Source organism: Scyliorhinus torazame, chromosome 25, assembly GCF_047496885.1.
Source record: "Scyliorhinus torazame isolate Kashiwa2021f chromosome 25, sScyTor2.1, whole genome shotgun sequence".
Classification (NCBI taxonomy): domain Eukaryota; kingdom Metazoa; phylum Chordata; class Chondrichthyes; order Carcharhiniformes; family Scyliorhinidae; genus Scyliorhinus; species Scyliorhinus torazame.
Genome location: NC_092731.1, coordinates 42968611 through 42988558, shown reverse-complemented (window position 1 = coordinate 42988558; position 19948 = coordinate 42968611). Strand labels below are relative to the sequence as shown.

General features: G+C 45.4%; 1 protein-coding gene across 1 annotated transcript in view; it reads right to left on the bottom strand.

Moving 5' to 3' along the window:
• Positions 1 to 11331: 11331 nt before the first annotated feature.
• The window catches only part of LOC140402561 (basic phospholipase A2 nigexine-like), a 45791-nt gene continuing 37174 nt past the window's right edge, over positions 11332 to 19948 (bottom strand). The window contains exon 4 of the mRNA XM_072490413.1: positions 11332 to 11716. Within this exon, the coding sequence (XP_072346514.1) occupies positions 11565 to 11716 (152 nt within the window). The 3' untranslated portion in view covers positions 11332 to 11564. The remainder of the gene's footprint in view (positions 11717 to 19948) is intronic.

The window sequence follows — 19948 nt, the reverse complement described above, 5'->3', positions numbered from 1 at the left end:
ATATATCTGGGTGTGTGTGTAAAGCTCAGTATAAATATCGATATCTAACAGAATCTGTGATATATCTGTGTGTGTGTGTAAAGCTCAGTATAAATATCGATATCTAACAGAATCTGTGATATATCTGGGTGTGTGTGTGAAGCTCAGTATAAATATCGATATCTAACAGAATCTGTGATATATCTGGGTGTGTGTGTAAAGCTCAGTATAAATATCGATATCTAACAGAATCTGTGATATATCTGGGTGTGTGTGTAAAGCTCAGTATAAATATCGATATCTAACAGAATCTGTGATATATCTGGGTGTGTGTGTAAAGCTCAGTATAAATATCGATATCTAACAGAATCTGTGATATATCTGGGTGTGTGTGTGAAGCTCAGTATAAATATCGATATCTAACAGAATCTGTGATATATCTGGGTGTATTTGTAAAGCTCAGTATAAATATTGATATCTAACAGAATCTGTGATATATCTGGGTGTGTTTGTGTAGCTCAGTATAAATATCGATATCTAACAGAATCTGTGATATATCTGGGTGTGTTTGTAAAGCTCAGTATAAATATCGATATCTAACAGAATCTGTGATATATCTGGGTGTGTGTGTAAAGCTCAGTATAAATATCGATATCTAACAGAATCTGTGATATATCTGGGTGTGTGTGTAAAGCTCAGTATCGAAATCTAACAGAATCTGTGATATATCTGGGTGTGTGTGTGACGCTCAGTATAAATATCGATATCTAACAGAATCTGTGATATATCTGGGTGTGTGTGTGAAGCTCAGTATAAATATCGATATCTAACAGAATCTGTGATATATCTGGATGTGTGTTTGTAAAGCTCAGTATAAATATCGATATCTAACAGAATCTGTGATATATCTGGGTGTGTGTGTAAAGCTCAGTATGAACATCGATATCTAACAGAATCTGTGATATATCTGGGTGTGTTTGTAAAGCTCAGTTTAAATATCGATATCTAACAGAATCTGTGATATATCTGGGTGTGTGTGTAAAGCTCAGTATAAATATCGATATCTAACAGAATCTGTGATATATCTGGGTGTATGTGTAAAGCTCAGTATAAATATCGATATCTAACAGAATCTGTGATATATCTGGGTGTGTGTGTGAAGCTCAGTATAAATATCGATATCTAACAGAATCTGTGATATATCTGGGTGTGTTTGTAAAGCTCAGTTTAAATATCGATATCTAACAGAATCTGTGATATATCTGGGTGTGTGTGTAAAGCTCAGTATAAATATCGATATCTAACAGAATCTGTGATATATCTGGGTGTGTTTGTGAAGCTCAGTATAAATATCGATATGTAACAGAATCTGTGATATATCTGGGTGTGTGTGTAAAGCTCAGTATAAATATCGATAACTAACAGAATCTGTGATATATCTGGGTGTGTTTGTGAAGCTCAGTATAAATATCGATATGTAACAGAATCTGTGATATATCTGGGTGTGTGTGTAAAGCTCAGTATAAATATCGATATCTAACAGAATCTGTGAGATATCTGGGTGTGTGTGTAAAGCTCAGTATAAAGATCGATATCTAACAGAATCTGTGATATATCTGGGTGTGTGTGTGAAGCTCAGTATAAATATCGATATCTAACAGAATCTGTGATATATCTGGGTGTGTGTGTAAAGCTCAGTATAAATATCGATATCTAACAGAATCTGTGATATATCTGGGTGTGTTTGTAAAGCTCAGTATAAATATCGATATCTAACAGAATCTGTGATATATCTGGGTGTGTGTGAAGCTCAGTATAAAGATTGATATCTAACAGAATCTGTGATATATCTGGGTGTGTTTGTAAAGCTCAGTATAAATATCGATATCTAACAGAATCTGTGATATATCTGGGTGTGTTTGTAAAGCTCAGTATGAATATCGATATGTAACAGAATCTGTGATATATCTGTGTGTGTGTGTAAAGCTCAGTATAAATATCGATATCTAACAGAATCTGTGATATATCTGGGTGTGTGTGTAAAGCTCAGTATAAATATCAATATCTAACAGAATCTGTGAGATATCTGGGTGTGTGTGTAAAGCTCAGTATGAATATCGATATGTAACAGAATCTGTGATATATCTGGGTGTGTGTGTAAAGCTCAGTATGAATATCGATATCTAACAGAATCTGTGATATATCTGGGTGTGTGTGTAAAGCTCAGTATAAAGATCGATATCTAACAGAATCTGTGATATATCTGGGTGTGTGTGTGAAGCTCAGTATAAATATCGATATCTAACAGAATATGTGATATATCTGGGTGTGTGTGTGAAGCTCAGTATAAATATCGATATCTAACAGAATATGTGATATATCTGGGTGTGTGTGTAAAGCTCAGTATAAATATCGATATCTAACAGAATCTGTGATATATCTGGGTGTGTGTGTAAAGCTCAGTATAAATATAGATATGTAACAGAATCTGTGATATATCTGGGTGTGTTTGTAAAGCTCAGTATAAATATCGATATCTAACAGAATCTGTGATATATCTGGGTGTGTTTGTAAAGCTCAGTATAAATATCGATATGTAACAGAATCTGTGATATATCTGGGTGTGTGTGTGAAGCTCAGTATAAATATCGATATCTAACAGAATCTGTGATATATCTGTGTGTGTGTGTAAAGCTCAGTATAAATATCGATATGTAACAGAATCTGTGATATATCTGGGTGTGTGTGTGAAGCTCAGTATAAATATCGATATCTAACAGAATCTGTGATATATCTGTGTGTGTGTGTAATGCTCAGTATAAATATCGATATCTAACAGAATCTGTGATATATCTGGGTGTGTGTGTAAAGCTCAGTATAAATATCGATATCTAACAGAATCTGTGATATATCTGGGTGTGTGTGTAAAGCTCAGTATAAATATCGATATCTAACAGAATCTGTGATATATCTGGGTGTGTGTGTGAAGCTCAGTTTAAATATCGATATCTAACAGAATCTGTGATATATCTGTGTGTGTGTGTAAAGCTCAGTATAAATATCGATATGTAACAGAATCTGTGATATATCTGGGTGTGTTTGTAAAGCTCAGTATAAATATCGATATCTAACAGAATCTGTGATATATCTGGGTGTGTGTGTAAAGCTCAGTATAAATATTGATATGTAACAGAATCTGTGATATATCTGGGTGTGTTTGTAAAGCTCAGTATAAATATCGATATCTAACAGAATCTGTGATATATCTGGGTGTGTGTGTAAAGCTCAGTATATATATCGATATCTAACAGAATCTGTGATATATCTGGGTGTGTGTGTGAAGTTCAGTATAAATATCGATATCTAACAGAATCTGTGATATATCTGGGTGTGTGTGTAAAGCTCAGTATAAATATCGATATCTAACAGAATCTGTGATATATCTGGGTGTGTGTGTAAAGCTCAGTTTAAATATCGATATCTAACAGAATCTGTGATATATCTGGGTGTGTGTGTAAAGCTCAGTATAAATATCGATATCTAACAGAATCTGTGATATATCTGTGTGTGTGTGTAAAGCTCAGTTTAAATATCGATATCTAACAGAATCTGTGATATATCTGGGTGTGTGTGTAAAGCTCAGTATAAATATCGATATCTAACAGAATCTGTGATATATCTGGGTGTGTGTGTAAAGCTCAGTATATATATCGATATCTAACAGAATCTGTGATATATCTGGGTGTGTGTGTGAAGCTCAGTATAAATATCGATATCTAACAGAATCTGTGATATATCTGGGTGTGTGTGTAAAGCTCAGTATAAATATCGATATCTAACAGAATCTGTGATATATCTGGGTGTTTGTGTAAAGCTCAGTATAAATATCGATATCTAACATAATCTGTGATATATCTGGGTGTGTGTGTGAAGCTCAGTATAAATATCGATATCTAACAGAATCTGTGATATATCTGGGTGTGTGTGTAAAGCTCAGTATATATATCGATATCTAACAGAATCTGTGATATATCTGGGTGTGTGTGTAAAGCTCAGTATATATATCGATATCTAACAGAATCTGTGATATATCTGGATGTGTGTGTGAAGCTCAGTATAAATATCGATATCTAACAGAATCTGTGATATATCTGGGTGTGTGTGTAAAGCTCAGTATAAATGTCGATATCTAACAGAATCTGTGATATATCTGGGTGTGTGTGTAAAGCTCAGTATAAATATCGATATCTAACAGAATCTGTGATATATCTGGGTGTGTTTGTAAAGCTCAGTATAAATATCAATATCTAACAGAATCTGTGAGATATCTGGGTGTGTTTGTGTAGCTCAGTATAAATATCGATATCTAACAGAATCTGTGATATATCTGGGTGTGTTTGTAAAGCTCAGTATAAATGTCGATATCTAACAGAATCTGTGATATATCTGATGTGTGTGTAAAGCTCAGTATAAATATCGATATCTAACAGAATCTGTGATATATCTGTGTGTGTGTGTAAAGCTCAGTATAAACATCGATATCTAACAGAATCTGTGATATATCTGGATGTGTGTGTAAAGCTCAGTATAAATGTCGATATCTAACAGAATCTGTGATATATCTGTGTGTGTGTGTGAAGCTCAGTATAAATGTCGATATCTAACAGAATCTGTGATATATCTGGGTGTGTTTGTAAAGCTCAGTATAAATGTCGATATCTAACAGAATCTGTGATATATCTGGATGTGTGTGTAAGGCTCAGTATAAATATCGATATGTAACAGAATCTGTGATATATCTGGGTGTGTGTGTGAAGCTCAGTATAAATATCGATATCTAACAGAATCTGTGATATATCTGGGTGTGTTTGTAAAGCTCAGTATAAATGTCGATATCTAACAGAATCTGTGATATATCTGGGTGTGTGTGTAAAGCTCAGTATAAATATCGATATCTAACAGAATCTGTGATATATCTGGGTGTGTTTGTAAAGCTCAGTATAAATATCGATATCTAACAGAATCTGTGATATATCTGGGTGTGTGTGTGAAGCTCAGTATAAATATCGATATGTAACAGAATCTGTGAAATATCTGGGTGTGTTTGTAAAGCTCAGTATCGATATCTAACAGAATCTGTGATATATCTGGGTGTGTGTGTAAAGCTCAGTATAAATATCGATATCTAACAGAATCTGTGATATATCTGGGTGTGTGTGTAAAGCTCAGTATAAATATCGATATCTAACAGAATCTGTGAAATATCTGGGTGTGTTTGTAAAGCTCAGTATAAATATCGATATCTAACAGAATCTGTGATATATCTGGGTGTGTTTGTAAAGCTCAGTATAAATATCGATATCTAACAGAATCTGTGATATATCTGGGTGTGTTTGTAAAGCTCAGTATAAATATCGATATCTAACAGAATCTGTGATATATCTGGGTGTGTGTGTAAAGCTCAGTATCGATATCTAACAGAATCTGTGATATATCTGGGTGTGTGTGTAAAGCTCAGTATAAATATCGATATCTAACAGAATCTGTGATATATCTGTGTGTGTGTGTGTAAAGCTCAGTATAAATATCGATATCTAACAGAATCTGTGATATATCTGTGTGTGTGTGTGTAAAGCTCAGTATAAATATCGATATCTAACAGAATCTGTGATATATCTGGATGTGTGTGTAAAGCTCAGTATAAATATCGATATCTAACAGAATCTGTGAGATATCTGGGTGTGTGTGTAAAGCTCAGTATAAAGATCGATATCTGACAGAACCTGTGATATATCTGGGTGTGTGTGTAAAGCTCAGTATAAATATCGATATCTAACAGAATCTGTGATATATCTGGGTGTGTGTGTAAAGCTCAGTATAAATATCGATATCTAACAGAACCTGTGATATATCTGGGTGTGTGTGTAAAGCTCAGTATAAATATCGATATCTAACAGAATCTGTGATATATCTGGGTGTGTTTGTAAAGCTCAGTATAAATATCGATATCGAACAGAATCTGTGATATATCTGGGTGTGTGTGAAGCTCAGTATAAATATCGATATCTAACAGAATCTGTGATATATCTGGGTGTGCTTGTAAAGCTCAGTATAAATATCGATATCTAACAGAATCTGTGATATATCTGGGTGTGCTTGGAAAGCTCAGTATAAATATCGATATCTAACAGAATCTGTGATATATCTGGGTGTGTGTGAAGCTCAGTATAAATATCGATATCTAACAGAATCTGCGATATATCTGGGTGTGTGTGTAAAGCTCAGTATAAATATCGATATCTAACAGAATCTGTGATATATCTGGGTGTGTTTGTGAAGCTCAGTATAAATATCGATATCTAACAGAATCTGTGATATATCTGTGTGTGTGTGTAAAGCTCAGTATAAATATCGATATCTAACAGAATCTGTGATATATCTGGGTGTGTGTGAAGCTCAGTATAAATATCGATATCTAACAGAATCTGTGATATATCTGGGTGTGTGTGTAAAGCTCAGTATAAATATCGATATCTAACAGAATCTGTGATATATCTGGGTGTGTGTGTAAAGCTCAGTATTAATATCGATATCTAACAGAATCTGTGATATATCTGGGTGTGTGTGTGAAGCTCAGTATTGATATCTAACAGAATCTGTGATATATCTGGGTGTGTGTGTAAAGCTCAGTATAAATATCGATATCTAACAGAATCTGTGATATTTCTGGGTGTGTTTGTAAAGCTCAGTATAAAACAGGTGAGGACCTTGAGAGGATTGTTATCATCAAGGAGATAGTGATGGGCAAGCTAATGGGGCTAAAGGTAGACAAGTCTCCTGGACCTGATGGGATGCATCCCAGAGTGCTAAAAGAGATGGCTAGGGAAATTGCAAATGCACTCGTGATAATTTACCAAAATTCACTAGACTCTGGGGTGGTCCCGGCGGATTGGAAATTAGGAAACGTGACACCACTGTATAAAAAAGGAGGTAGGCAGAAAGCGGGTAATTATAGGCCAGTGAGCTTAACTTCAGTAGTAGGGAAGATGCTGGAATCTATCATCAAGGAAGGAATAGCGAGGCATCTGGATGGAAATTGTCCCTTTGCGCAGATGCAGCATGGGTTCATAAAGGGCAGGTCGTGCCTAACTAATTTAGTGGAATTCTTTGAGGATATTAACAGTGCGGTAGATAACGGGGAGCCAATGGATGTTTAAGAAGGATCTGGATGGTATATCTGGATTTCCAGGAAGCTTTTGACAAGGTGCCACACAAAAGGTTGCTGCATAAGATAAATATGCATGCCATTAAGGGTAAAGTAGTAGCATGGATAGAGGATTGGTTAATTAATAGAAAGCAAAGAGTGGGGATTAATGGGTGTTTCTCTGCTTGGCATTCAGTAGCTAGTGGTGTCCCTCAGGGATCTGTGTTGGGCCCACAACTGTTCACAATTTACATAGATGATTTGGAGTTGGGGACCAAGGGCAATGTGTCCAAGTTTGCAGACGACACTAAGATAAGTGGTAGAGCAAAAAGTGCAGAGGATACTGGAAGGGTGCAGAGGGATTTGGATCGGCTAAGTGAATTGGCTAGGGTCTGGCAGATGGAATACAATGTTGACAAATGTGAGGTTATCCATTTTGGTAGGAATAACAGCAAAACGGATTATTATTTAAATGATAAAATATGAAAACATGCTGCTGTGCAGAGAGACCTGGGTGTGCTAGTGCATGAATCGCAAAAAGTTGGTTTTCAGGTGCAACAGGTGATTAAGAAGGCAAATGGAATTTTGACCTTCATTGCTAGAGGAATGGAGTTTAAGACTAGGGAGGTTCTGCTGGAATTGTATAAGGTGATAGTGAGGCCACACCTGGAGTATTGTGTTCAGTTTTGGTCTCCTTACTTGAGAAAGGACGTACTGGCACTGGAGGGTGTGCAGAGGAGATTCACTAGGTTAATCCCAGAGCTGAAGGGGTTGGATTACGAGGAGAGGTTGAGTAGACTGGGACTGTACTCATTGGAATTTAGAAGTATGAGGGGGGACCTTATCGAAAAATACAAGATTATGAAGGGAATAGATAGGATACATGCGGGCAGGTTGTTTCCACTGCCGGGTGAAAGCAGAACTAGGGGGCATAGCCTCAAAATAAGGGAAAGTAGATTTAAGGACTGAGTTTAGGAGGAACTTCTTCACCCAAAGTGCTGTGAATCTATGGAATTCCTTACCCAGTGAAGCAGTAGAGGCTCCTTCATTAAACGTTTTTAAGATAAAGATAGATAGTTTTTTGAAGAATAAAGGGATTAAGGGTTATGGTGTTCGGGCCGGAAAGTGGAGCTGAGTCCACAAAAGATCAGCCATGATCTCATTGAATGGTGGAGCAGGCTCGAGGGGCCAGATGGCCTACTCCTGCTACTAGTTCTTGTGTTCTTATGTACTGCAGCGCATGATGCAACACCTCGCCCATGGCTGGCAAAAGGGGCAGTGCCCCCAGTTCTTCAATGTTAAGGACAAGTTAACGGTTGTTGAGGGGATCCTTCTTAAACTAAACAGGATATTCACTCCCCGAAGCAAGCAAACCATGATGCCCAGACAGATCCATGACCATCACCGTTGGGGTCGAGAAATGTCGATTCAGAGCTCGGAGGCAGTTTACTGGCCTGGCATCAGCCAGGACATTGCCAACATGGTCTTCAACTGCACAACATGCCAGAAATTCCAACCATCCCAGCCCAAGGAAACACTGCAACAGCATGATTTTGTGACCTCTCCGTGGTCTAAGGTGGGCATAGACCTCATTCACGTAAATGGGCGTGATTACGTGCTTTTAATCGACTACTCCTTCAGCTACTCGGAAATGGTGAAACTGTCGGACTGTCAAAGTCAGTCATCAAAGCCTGCAAGGAGACGTTTGCCAGGCATGGGATACCACTCACAGTAATGAGTGACAATGGTCCATGTTTCTACAGCCAAGAGTGGTCCAACTTTGTACAATAATACCACTTCAAGCATGTCACATCCAGTCCCCATTACCCACAATCACACGGGAAGGCCGAGAAAGGGGTCCATATTGTCAAGCGGCTGCTTTGCAAGGCTGCAGACTCAGCCTCTGATTTTAACCTTGCGCTGTTGGCATACAGGGCAACCCCTCTGCCGACCGGTTTGTCTCCGGCTCAGCTACTCATGAACCGCAACCTGCGGACGACTGTTCCAGCCATCCACGTTCAAGACGTTGACCGCCTCACGGTGCTGCAGAAAGTGCAGCAATCCAGGGACCCGCTGAAGATCACGTATGATGCTCATGCCATTGATTTGCCTGCGCTGGCTCCAGAAGATGTTGTTTGCATCCAGTTGCCTGAGGGAGGCTGGTCAGCCCCAGCTGTTGTCGTCAGACAGGCTGCCCCCAGGTCTTTCGCTGTTCAAATGGCTGATGGCTCCATTCTACGGCGCAACAGGAGGGCGCTGCGCAAAGTAGCCCGCCCACCACCTGACCACACCTTTCCGCATGTCATCATGCCTCCTCCGGACATCTCGCACCACGAGGCCACCGATCTGGCAGCAATCCCGCCTGTCCAGGTGCCGGCGTCCCCCCTCCACCTCTGAGGCGTTCAACAAGAATCCGTCACCAACCACAAAGACTGAATCTATAGACTTGATTCCTGTAAATTATGTTCAGTGTGCTCTGTATCTGCACGCTAGACACCTTCCCATGTAAAGATGTTCATTCACTTGCCATTTGTACATAGTCATACATGTATATACAGCCACATTCCAAATTTTATTTCAAAAAGGGGAGATGTCATAATATCCACTCATGTATATAATGAGATACAGACAGGCAGTGACTGACACACAGAATAACCAATAAACACACAGGACACAGAACAACCAATCACCAGACAGGACACTGCAGGGGACATTACCACTAGAGAACACACGAGGCATCAAGACTCTGCCTCTTCTCACTGGTCCAGCTGCAGAGATAGTCAGGGTGCACAGTGCAGTGAGCACCGTCTCCATGTGACAGAGTCTAGCCAGTCTGGTCAAACCAGACAGAGGTTATCAGTTTAGATTAATAGAGTGTCAGCCCACAGCAGATTCTGTACCGTGTGGTAAACCACAGTTACACCTGTATTCGGGGATGTAAGGTAGGACCTGTACAACAGGTTTGCCGGTAGCCCCTGCCAGCTGGCTCCGCCCAGTAGGAGGAGTATAAATATGCGTGTCCTCTATTCAGCAGCCATTTCGCCAGCTGTTGTGGGAGGCCACACATCTTACTGCAATAATGTATCCAACCTTAGTCTTTGTACAATTGATCGTGCATCACACAGCAATCAGCAGGTTCAATAAAACAGTGTTGAACCATCTCCTGTGTCGGAAGCCTGTTTCTAGTCTAACTGCATCCAATTGCAGTCAGTGTTAAATTAACTCATACAACACATCACCTCTGTCATCATTTGAGAGCAGAGACGTGACGGCTGCTGCTGCTGTTACACCAGCAGGTGGCAGTGTCGCACCACAAAGTACAAAGAGAACAGCAGGATCCCATACTGTCTGTGAAAGATCAGGGGCGAGATTCTCCGACCCCCCCGCCGTGTCGGAGAATCGCTGGGGGCTGGCGTGAATTCGGCCCCTGCCGGTTGCCGAATTCTCTGGCACCGGATATTCGGCGGGGGCGGGAATCGCACCGCGCCGGTTGGTGGCACCCCTCCCCACCCCCCCCCCCACCCCCCCGCGATTCTCCGGCTGGGATGGGCTGAAGTCCCGCTGCTAGAATGCCTGTCCCGCCGGCGTGGATTAAACCACCTCTCTTACCGGCGGGACAAGGCAGGCTCCGGGGTCCTGGGGGGGACGCCGGGCGTTCTGGCCCCGGGGGGGGGTGCCCCCACGGTGGCCTGGCCCGCGATCGGGGCCCACCGATCCGCGGGCGGGCCTGTGCCATGGGGGCACTCTTTTCCTTCCGCCTTCGCCACGGTCTCCACCATGGCGGAGGCGGAAGAGGCTCCCTCCACTGCGCATGCGCGGGGTGCCATGAGCAGCCGCTAACGCTCCCGCGCATGTGCCGCCCGGCAATGTCATTTCCGCGCCAGCTGGCGGGGCACATCCGCCAGCTGGCGGGGCGGAAATCAGTCCGGCGCGGGCCTAGCCCCTCATCGTTAGGGCTCGCCCCCCCAAGATGCAGAGGATTCCGCACCTTTGGGGCGACGCGATGCCCGACTGATTTGCGCCGTTATTTGGCGCCGGTTGGCGGACATCGCGCCGATATCGGAGAATTTCGCCTCTGAATGTCTGTGCAGAAACTAATTGGACACGCCCCCTGTATCAATAATGAATAAACACTCCCACTCCCAGCATTGCATGCTTCAATCAGTGTATTTTATTTCACCAGAATTGTAAAGTACATTTGAAATGAATTAAAGGTAAAACAGCAACAAAAGCGAGATCTGAGAGAGACTCAGTGAGCAATTAGAAATCAGGGAGACGGCGAGAGAGAAATCCCATCAATCACACCCGGAATATTCTATTGGAGAGATTCTTGTCAGTGTGACTCTCGGTCACATCACCATCGCTTCATTGCGAGCTGGAGCTATGGGACGGTCTTGCAGAGGTGTCGGTCATAATCCACAAACTTTGGGTTGTATTTGTCGCTGTTCTCCTTGAGGCACAGGGCAGCTGCAATGTCACAGTCACACATCTTTTTAACACACTCTGCGTAGTCAGACATCAGCGACAAATCACCTGAAAAAGAGGAGAGAACAACTAAATATACACAGTGTAAAATATGCACTGTAATGTGTACATGGAAACACACACTGGAATATACACACATTAATGTACACACTAATGTGGTGGGTGGGGTTAAGGATGTGAGATTCCGTAATATTGTAAAAATCCTCATTGTTGTTGGGTCCTTAATGTTGTGGGTGACTCACAATGGTTGGGGCCCAATAATGTTCTTGAAGCTTCCGAAACGACGGGGCAGCTAACGTCTCAGAATGTCTCTGATGTGCGAATGGCCGTCCTCAAGTTCTGGATGGTCATTAATTTTTAATCTAATACTTTGGTGCTGAGGGGGTGGGTGGGTCTGAAGCTGTGGAGAGTCGTTAACGTGGGTGAGGAAGGGGTGGCCTGGAATCGTCTGCTGTGGATTCTGTCCTTGGTGTTGTCAGGGGTTCCCCAATATTGTGAAACTCCCTAATGCTGTCAGTGATGTGGGCTGCATTCCTTTAACGTATTGGGGGCCCTAACATTGTGGGGTGGGGGGCCTAACAGGGTGATTTATCTGGGTGACATAATGAGAGTCCCACCACAGCGAGAAGCAGCAAACTATCTCAAACCTCGATATCGCCACAAATGTTCCCCACCTCGAATCTGGGGAATTGTGAAATCTCGCTGAGCGATATTTCCAAACTTGAAACCGATTTAGTTGAAGAAAATTCACTGCGAGGCAGGTGATGTCTGATCCACAGCAACCACATCTTCAGTAAGTGTCCACAGCTCGAGGAACTGCGGCTCAGAGTGAATGAGCTGGACTCGGAGCTTCAGACAGGGCAACGGCATCAGGGAGAGAGAATGCTCCCTGGACACTGTGTCACACCCCTTAGCTCAGCTGCTTCATTGGGTTCGGGATCAGGGACAGACAGGGTTGAGGGAAAAAATAGTGCATTGAAATGAGTTTAAAAAATTTTAGGTATCCAGTAGGATCTGAAGGGGTGAAAGCTCCTCTGTATCGATCTGTGTTACACACACAGCTGGAGTTGTATCGATGTGTGTTACACACACAGCTGGAGTTGTATCGATCTGTGTTACACACACAGCTGGAGTTGTATCGATGTGTGTTACACACACAGCTGGAGTTGTATGATCTGTGTTACACACAGCTGGAGTTGTATCGATCAGTGTTACACACACAGCTGGAGTTGTATCGATGTGTGTTACACACACAGCTGGAGTTGTATCGATCTGTGTTACACACACAGCTGGAGTTGTATCGATGTGTGTTACACACACAGCTGGAGTTGTATGATCTGTGTTACACACAGCTGGAGTTGTATCGATCAGTGTTACACACACAGCTGGAGTTGTATCGATCTGTGTTACACACACAGCTGGAGTAGTAGCTGCAAGGACACATCTGGCTGGTGATGGAGAAGTAGAGTCCGTTTAATACCGAGGTCGTTCTCGCCAAGAAATACCCGGCTAAACGCGTCCAAAGTGGGACTGTGTCTTTTCCATTGAATCGCGCCCATAACTATCCAGAATGCTGAACCAGACATAAAAATAGGAGACAGCATGTACGTGTCTCTGTACTGATTGGGTATTATAATTAAATAGCTATGCACCTGTTATAATTGGTTAGTTATTCCCATATACTATACATAATGTTAACCTAATCAACAGTCATGTTTTGGTATAGATAGCGAGTAACAAGTGATTGGGATGTTCTAATTATTTGTAACCTAAGCTGAAGTATAATTGTCTGTACAATGCTGGTATCAGGGCTGTCTGTGTGCTGGCTGTGAACACCACCAGACAGTTATAACTGCAATCAACACCTTGTTTATAACTCCAAGAGTCTTCGTCTGGTCTCTCATGAGCCTGAGGGTGAGTACACTATAGTCGAATAGCTGTACACTTTCCACTCAACGCACAGTATGACTACACGTGAGGATCCAGGGGGTAGTAATGGAAGACACTCAGCCCTTGCACGTGTCCGAGAGATTGGAGGATTTTGCAGCCTGTGTGGACGAGAGCGAGGGCTGCAGGGAGGATGAGCAGACTGACCACCGCACCTGGGGACAGGGACACAGAGACAAGTGGGAGGAATGTAAAGGAATGGGATTGTGGCAGGGGACAGTGTTGTTCGAGGGGTAGACAGTGTTCTCAGCATTGAGAGAGTGTGAGCCCCGAGGGCCGTGTTGCCAGCCCGGTGCCAGGGTTAATAACTCCAGGGGGAAGAATTCAGTTGTTGTTGTATCGGTGGGTACCAACCACACAGGTAGGACTAAGAGGTTCTGATCAGGGAGGATGAGCAGCCCGGGACTCAATCTCTGGGCCACAGACAAATTGACATTGGGTAAATAAGATCAGGGAGTTGAGTGCGTGGCTCAGAGATTGGTGTGGGAGCAATGCGATTATGTCATTTCCGGGGGGCGGAGCATAGCTGACCCGGGGGATCCCTGCATGTGTGACGGCCAATCCATCTCAAGGGGCCATATATCCTTTAGCGGGGGCGGTGGGGTGGGGTGGGGGGTGTGGGGAGGGGGTGCGGTGGGGGTTATTTGGGGAGATGGTGAGTGTTTAGGACTCACTCACTGGCTAAGCTGTCATACGAGGTGGGCTCTCACTTCTGGCCCCGTTCACTGCCACCTCGCACTGAGGGTGACACTGGGTGGGACGTTCAAGTGTCATGGGGGTCCTACCCCATCCTCCTGCTCCCCCCACCCCAGCCCCACCCGGCACACCCTCTACACACAGGCCCTGTCCATCCCTAACTCCCCTCAGATCGAGAATGGAGGCAGGTCGGAACGTTGGGGTAAAAGTGTTTCCTGGTGACTGTATACATGGTTGTGCCCTAACCCCGAACTATCGTTGTTTCAGATCCGGCCCACTACGATCGTGTCCTCAGCAAACTTGTGGATAGAGTTGGAGCCAAATTTTGCCGCCCAGTCATGTGTGTACAGGGAGTACAGTAGGGGATGAGTACACAGCCTTGTGGGGCCCTGGTATTGAGGACTATCGTAGAGGAGGTGTCACTGTTTATGCCGTGTCCCTCGGAGTCTGTGCCGTGTCCCTCTGTAGCTGACCAAGGTCAGTCAGCACCCGGCCAATGCTCTCAATGCCCACAGCCATGGCCCTTTGTGACTGGGCCAAGCTCTGGGGGCTCCCAGCAATGTCCACGTGGGCCGGGTACATGTCTGCCTGTGACTGGGCTCCCCTGCCCTACGCCTCAGCCATCGACCGCACAGATTGCCTCAAACCTCGGACGTCCTGACCCATGGCTCTGACTTCTTGCCCCAAACCTTCCACCGTGACCGCCACCTGGTCAGTGTTGGCCTGGGTGCCACGCATTGTCAGCACCACCTCCTGCATCTGAAAGCGGGTGGACTCCTCCAGCTGCACCAGTTGCTAACACCCCCCCTCCCGTAAACCGTGGTTCTGTGTCGGTATCTGTACCAGTGATAGCATCATACTTTCCAGAAGTTCTTTGAAGAGAAAACAAATAGGTTAGACCAAGGAGAGCCAATGGATGTTATCTATCTTGACTTCCAAAAGGCCTTTGATAAGGTGCCTCACGGGAGACTGCTGAGTAAAATAAGGGCCCATGGTATTCGAGGCAAGGTACTAACATGGATTGACGATTGGCTGTCAGGCAGAAGGCAGAGAGTTGGGATAAAAGGTTCTTTTTCGGAATGGCAACCGGTGACGAGTGGTGTCCCGCAGGGTTCAGTGTTGGGGCCACAGCTGTTCTCTTTATATATTAACGATCTAGATGACGGGACTGGGGGCATTCTGGATAAGTTTGCCGATGATACAAAGATAGGTGAAGGGGCAGGTAGTATGGAGGAGGTGGGGAGGCTGCAGAAAGATTTGGACAGTTTAGGAGAGTGGCCCAAGAAATGTCTGATGAAATTCAACGTGGGAAAGTGCGAGGTCTTGCACTTTGGAAAAAAGAATCGAGGCATGGACTATTTTCTAAACAGTGACAAAATTCATAATGCTGAAGTGCAAAGGGACTTGGGAGTCCTAGTCCAGGATTCTCTAAAGGTAAACTTGCAGGTTGAGTCCGTAATTAAGAAAGCAAATGCAATGTCGTCATTTATAGATTATCCTAGATTATCATAGAATTTACAATGCAGAAGGAGGCCATTCGGCCCATCGAGTCTACACCCGCTCTTGGAAAGAGCACCCTCCCCAAGGTCAACACCTCCACCCAACCCCATAACCCAGTAACCCCACACAACACTAAGGGCAATTTTGGACACCTAACCTGCACATCTTTGGACTGTGGGAGGAAACCGGAGCTCCCGGAGGAAACCCACGCACACACGGGGAGAATGTGCAGACTCCGCACAGACAGTGACCCAAGCCGGAATCGAACCTGGGACCCTGGAGCTGTGAAACAATTGTGCTATCCACAATGCTACCGTGCTGCCAAAATGTGTGTGGTGTCCTTTATATATGGGTTGGAGTAATGCCCCCCTGTGGTCGTGGGATTAGACTAGGTGGGATATAAAAGGGTGTACGGAGTGAGGGGGAGAGAGGGATTAGACTGGGTGGGATATTAAAGGGTGTACGGATTGAGGGGGAGAGTGGGATTAGACTGGGTGGGATATAAAAGGGTGTACGGAGTGAGGGGGAGAGTGTGTTTAGACTGGGTGGGATATTAAAGGGTGCGGGGAGTGAGGGGGGAGTGGGATTAGACTGGGTGGGATACTAAAGGGTGCGGGGAGTGAGTGCGATTAGACTGAGTGAGATATTAAAGGGTGTGTGGAGTGAGGGGGAGACTGGGATTAGACTGGGTGGGATATTAAAGGTTGGGGGGAGTGAGGCGTGGAGTCGGATTCGACTGGGTGGGATATTAAAGGGTGTACGGGGTGAAGGGGAGAGTGGGTTTAGACTGGGTGGGATATTAAAGGGTGTGGGGGGAGAGGCGAGAGTGGGATTAGGCTGTGTGGGATATTAAAGGGTGAGGGGAGTGAGGCGAGAGTGGGATTAGACTGGGTGGGGTATTAAAGGGTGTGGGGAGTGAGTGGGAGAGTGGGTTTAGACTGGGTGGGATATTAAAGGGTGTACGGGGTGAGGGGGAGAGTCGGTTTAGACTGGGTGGGATATTAAAGGGTGTGGGGAGAGAGGCGAGAGTGGGATTAGGCTGTGTGGGATATTAAAGGGTGAGGGGAGTGAGGCGAGAGTGGGATTAGACTGGGTGGGGTATTAAAGGGTGTGCGGAGAGAGGGCGGAGAGGGAGATTAGACTGGGTGGGATATTAAAGGGTGTGGGGAGAGAGGCGAGAGTGGGAATAGGCTGGGTGGGGTATTAAAGGGTGTGGGGAGTGAGTGGGAGAGTGGGTTTAGACTGGGTGGGATATTAAAGGGTGTGGGGAGAGAGGCAAGAGTGGGATTAGGCTGTGTGGGATAGTAAAGGTTGCGGGGAGTGAGGGGAGAGTGGGATTAGACTGGGTGGGATACTAAAGGGTGTGGGGAGAGAGGCGAGAGTGGGAATAGGCTGGGTGGGGTATTAAAGGGTGTGGGGAGTGAGTGGGAGAGTGGGTTTAGACTGGGTGGGATATTAAAGGGTGTACGGGGTGAGGGGGAGAGTCGGTTTAGACTGGGTGGGATATTAAAGGGTGTGGGGAGAGAGGCGAGAGTGGGATTAGGCTGTGTGGGATATTAAAGGGTGAGGGGAGTGAGGCGAGAGTGGGATTAGACTGGTTGGGGTATTAAAGGGTGTGCGGAGAGAGGGCGGAGAGGGAGATTAGGCTGGGTGGGATATTAAAGGGTGTGGGGAGAGAGGCGAGAGTGGGAATAGGCTGGGTGGGGTAGTAAAGGGTGTGGGGAGTGAGTGGGAGAGTCGGTTTAGACTGGGTGGGATATTAAAGGGTGTGGGGAGAGAGGCAAGAGTGGGATTAGGCTGTGTGGGATAGTAAAGGTTGCGGGGAGTGAGGGGAGAGTGGGATTAGACTGGGTGGGATATTAAAGGGTGAGGGGAGTGAGGCGAGAGTGGGATTAGACTGGGTGGGGTATTAAAGGGTGTGCGGAGTGAGGGCGGAGAGGGAGATTAGACTGGGTGTGATATTAAAGGGTACGGGGAGTGAGGGGAGAGTGGGATTAGACTGGGTGGGATATTAAAGGGTGTGGGGAGTGAGGGGAGAGTGGGATTAGACTGGGTGGGATATTAAAGGGTGCGGGGAGTGAAGGGAGAGTGGGATTAGACTGGGTGGGATATTAAAGGGTGTGCGGAGTGAGGGGGAGAGTGGGATTAGACTGGGTGGTATATTAAAGGGTGTGGGGAGTGAGGGGAGAGTGGGATTAGACTGGGTGGGATATTAAAGGTTGCGGGGAGTGAGGAGAGAGTGGGATTAGACTGGGTGGGATATGAATGGGTGCGGGGAGTGAGGGGAGAGTGGGATTAAACTGGGTGGGATATTAAAGGGTGTGGGGAGTGAGGGGGAGACTCAGATTAGACTGGGTGGGATATTGAAGTGTGTGCGAAGTGAGCGGTAGAGTGGAATTAGACTGGGTGGGATATTAAAGGGTGTGCGGAGTGAGGGGGAGAGTGGGATTAGACTGGGTGGGATATTAAAGTGTGTGGGGAGTGAGGGGAGAGTGGGATTAGACTGGGTGGGATATTAAAGGGTGCGGGGAGTGAAGGGAGAGTGGGATTAGACTGGGTGGGATATTAAAGGGTGTGTGGAGTGAGGGGGAGAGTGGGATTAGGCTGGGTGGGATATTAAAGGGTGTGGGGAGTGAGGGGAGAGTGGGATTAGACTGGGTGGGATATTAAAGGGTGCGGGGAGTGAGGGGAGAGTGGGATTAGACTGGGTGGATATGAAAGGGTGTGGGGAGTGAGGGGAGAGTGGGATTATACTGAGTTGGGTATTAAAGGGTGAGGGGAGTGAGGGGGAGAGTGGGATTAGACTTGGTGGGATATTAAGGGGTGTGAGGAGTGAGGGGGAGAGTGGGATTAGACTGGGTGGGATATTAATGGGTGCGGGGAGTGAGGGGAGAGTGGGATTAGACTGGGTGTGATATTAAAGGGTGAGGGGAGGGTGGGATTAGACTGAGTGGGATATTAAAGTGTGTGGGGAGTGAGGCGAGAGTGGTATTAGACTGGGTGGGATATTAAAGGGTGTGGGGAGTGAGGGGGTGAGTGGGATTAGACTGGGTGGGATATTAAAAGGTGCGGGGAGCGAAGGGGGAGACTCAGATTAGACTGGGTGGGATATTAAAGTGTGTGCGAAGTGAGCGGTAGAGTGGAATTAGACTGGGTGGGATATTAAAGGGTGTGCGGAGTGAGGGGGAGAGTGGGATTAGACTGGGTGGGATATTAAAGTGTGTGGGGAGTGAGGGGAGAGTGGGATTAGACTGGGTGGGATATTAAAGGGTGCGGGGAGTGAAGGGAGAGTGGGATTAGACTGGGTGGGATATTAAAGGGTGTGCGGAGTGAGGGGGAGAGTGGGATTAGACTGGGTGGGATATTAAAGGGTGTGGGGAGTGAGGGGGTGAGTGGGATTAGACTGGGTGGGATATTAAAAGGTGCGGGGAGCGAAGGGGGAGACTCAGATTAGACTGGGTGGGATATTAAAGTGTGTGCGAAGTGAGCGGTAGAGTGGAATTAGACTGGGTGGGATATTAAAGGGTGTGCGGAGTGAGGGGGAGAGTGGGATTAGACTGGGTGGGATATTAAAGTGTGTGGGGAGTGAGGGGAGAGTGGGATTAGACTGGGTGGGATATTAAAGGGTGCGGGGAGTGAAGGGAGAGTGGGATTAGACTGGGTGGGATATTAAAGGGTGTTCGGAGTGAGGGGGAGAGTGGGATTAGACTGGGTGGGATATTAAAGGGTGTGGGGAGTGAGGGGAGAGTGGGATTAGACTGGGTGGGATATTAAACGGTGCGGGGAGTGAGGGGAGAGTGGGATTAGACTGGGTGGATATTAAAGTGTGTGGGGAGTGAGGGGAGAGTGGGATTAGACTGAGTTGGGTATTGAAGGGTGAGGGGAGTGAGGGGGAGAGTGGGCTTAGACTGGGTGGGATATTAATGGGTGTGGGGAGTGAGGGGAGAGTGGGATTAGACTGAGTTGGGTATTGAAGGGTGTGAGGAGTGAGGGGGAGAGTGGGATTAGACTGGGTGGGATATTAATGGGTGTGGGGAGTGAGGGGAGAGTGGGATTAGACTGGGTGTGATATTAAAGGCTGAGGGGAGAGTGGGATTAGACTGAGTGGGATATTAAAGTGTGTGGGGAGTGAGGCGA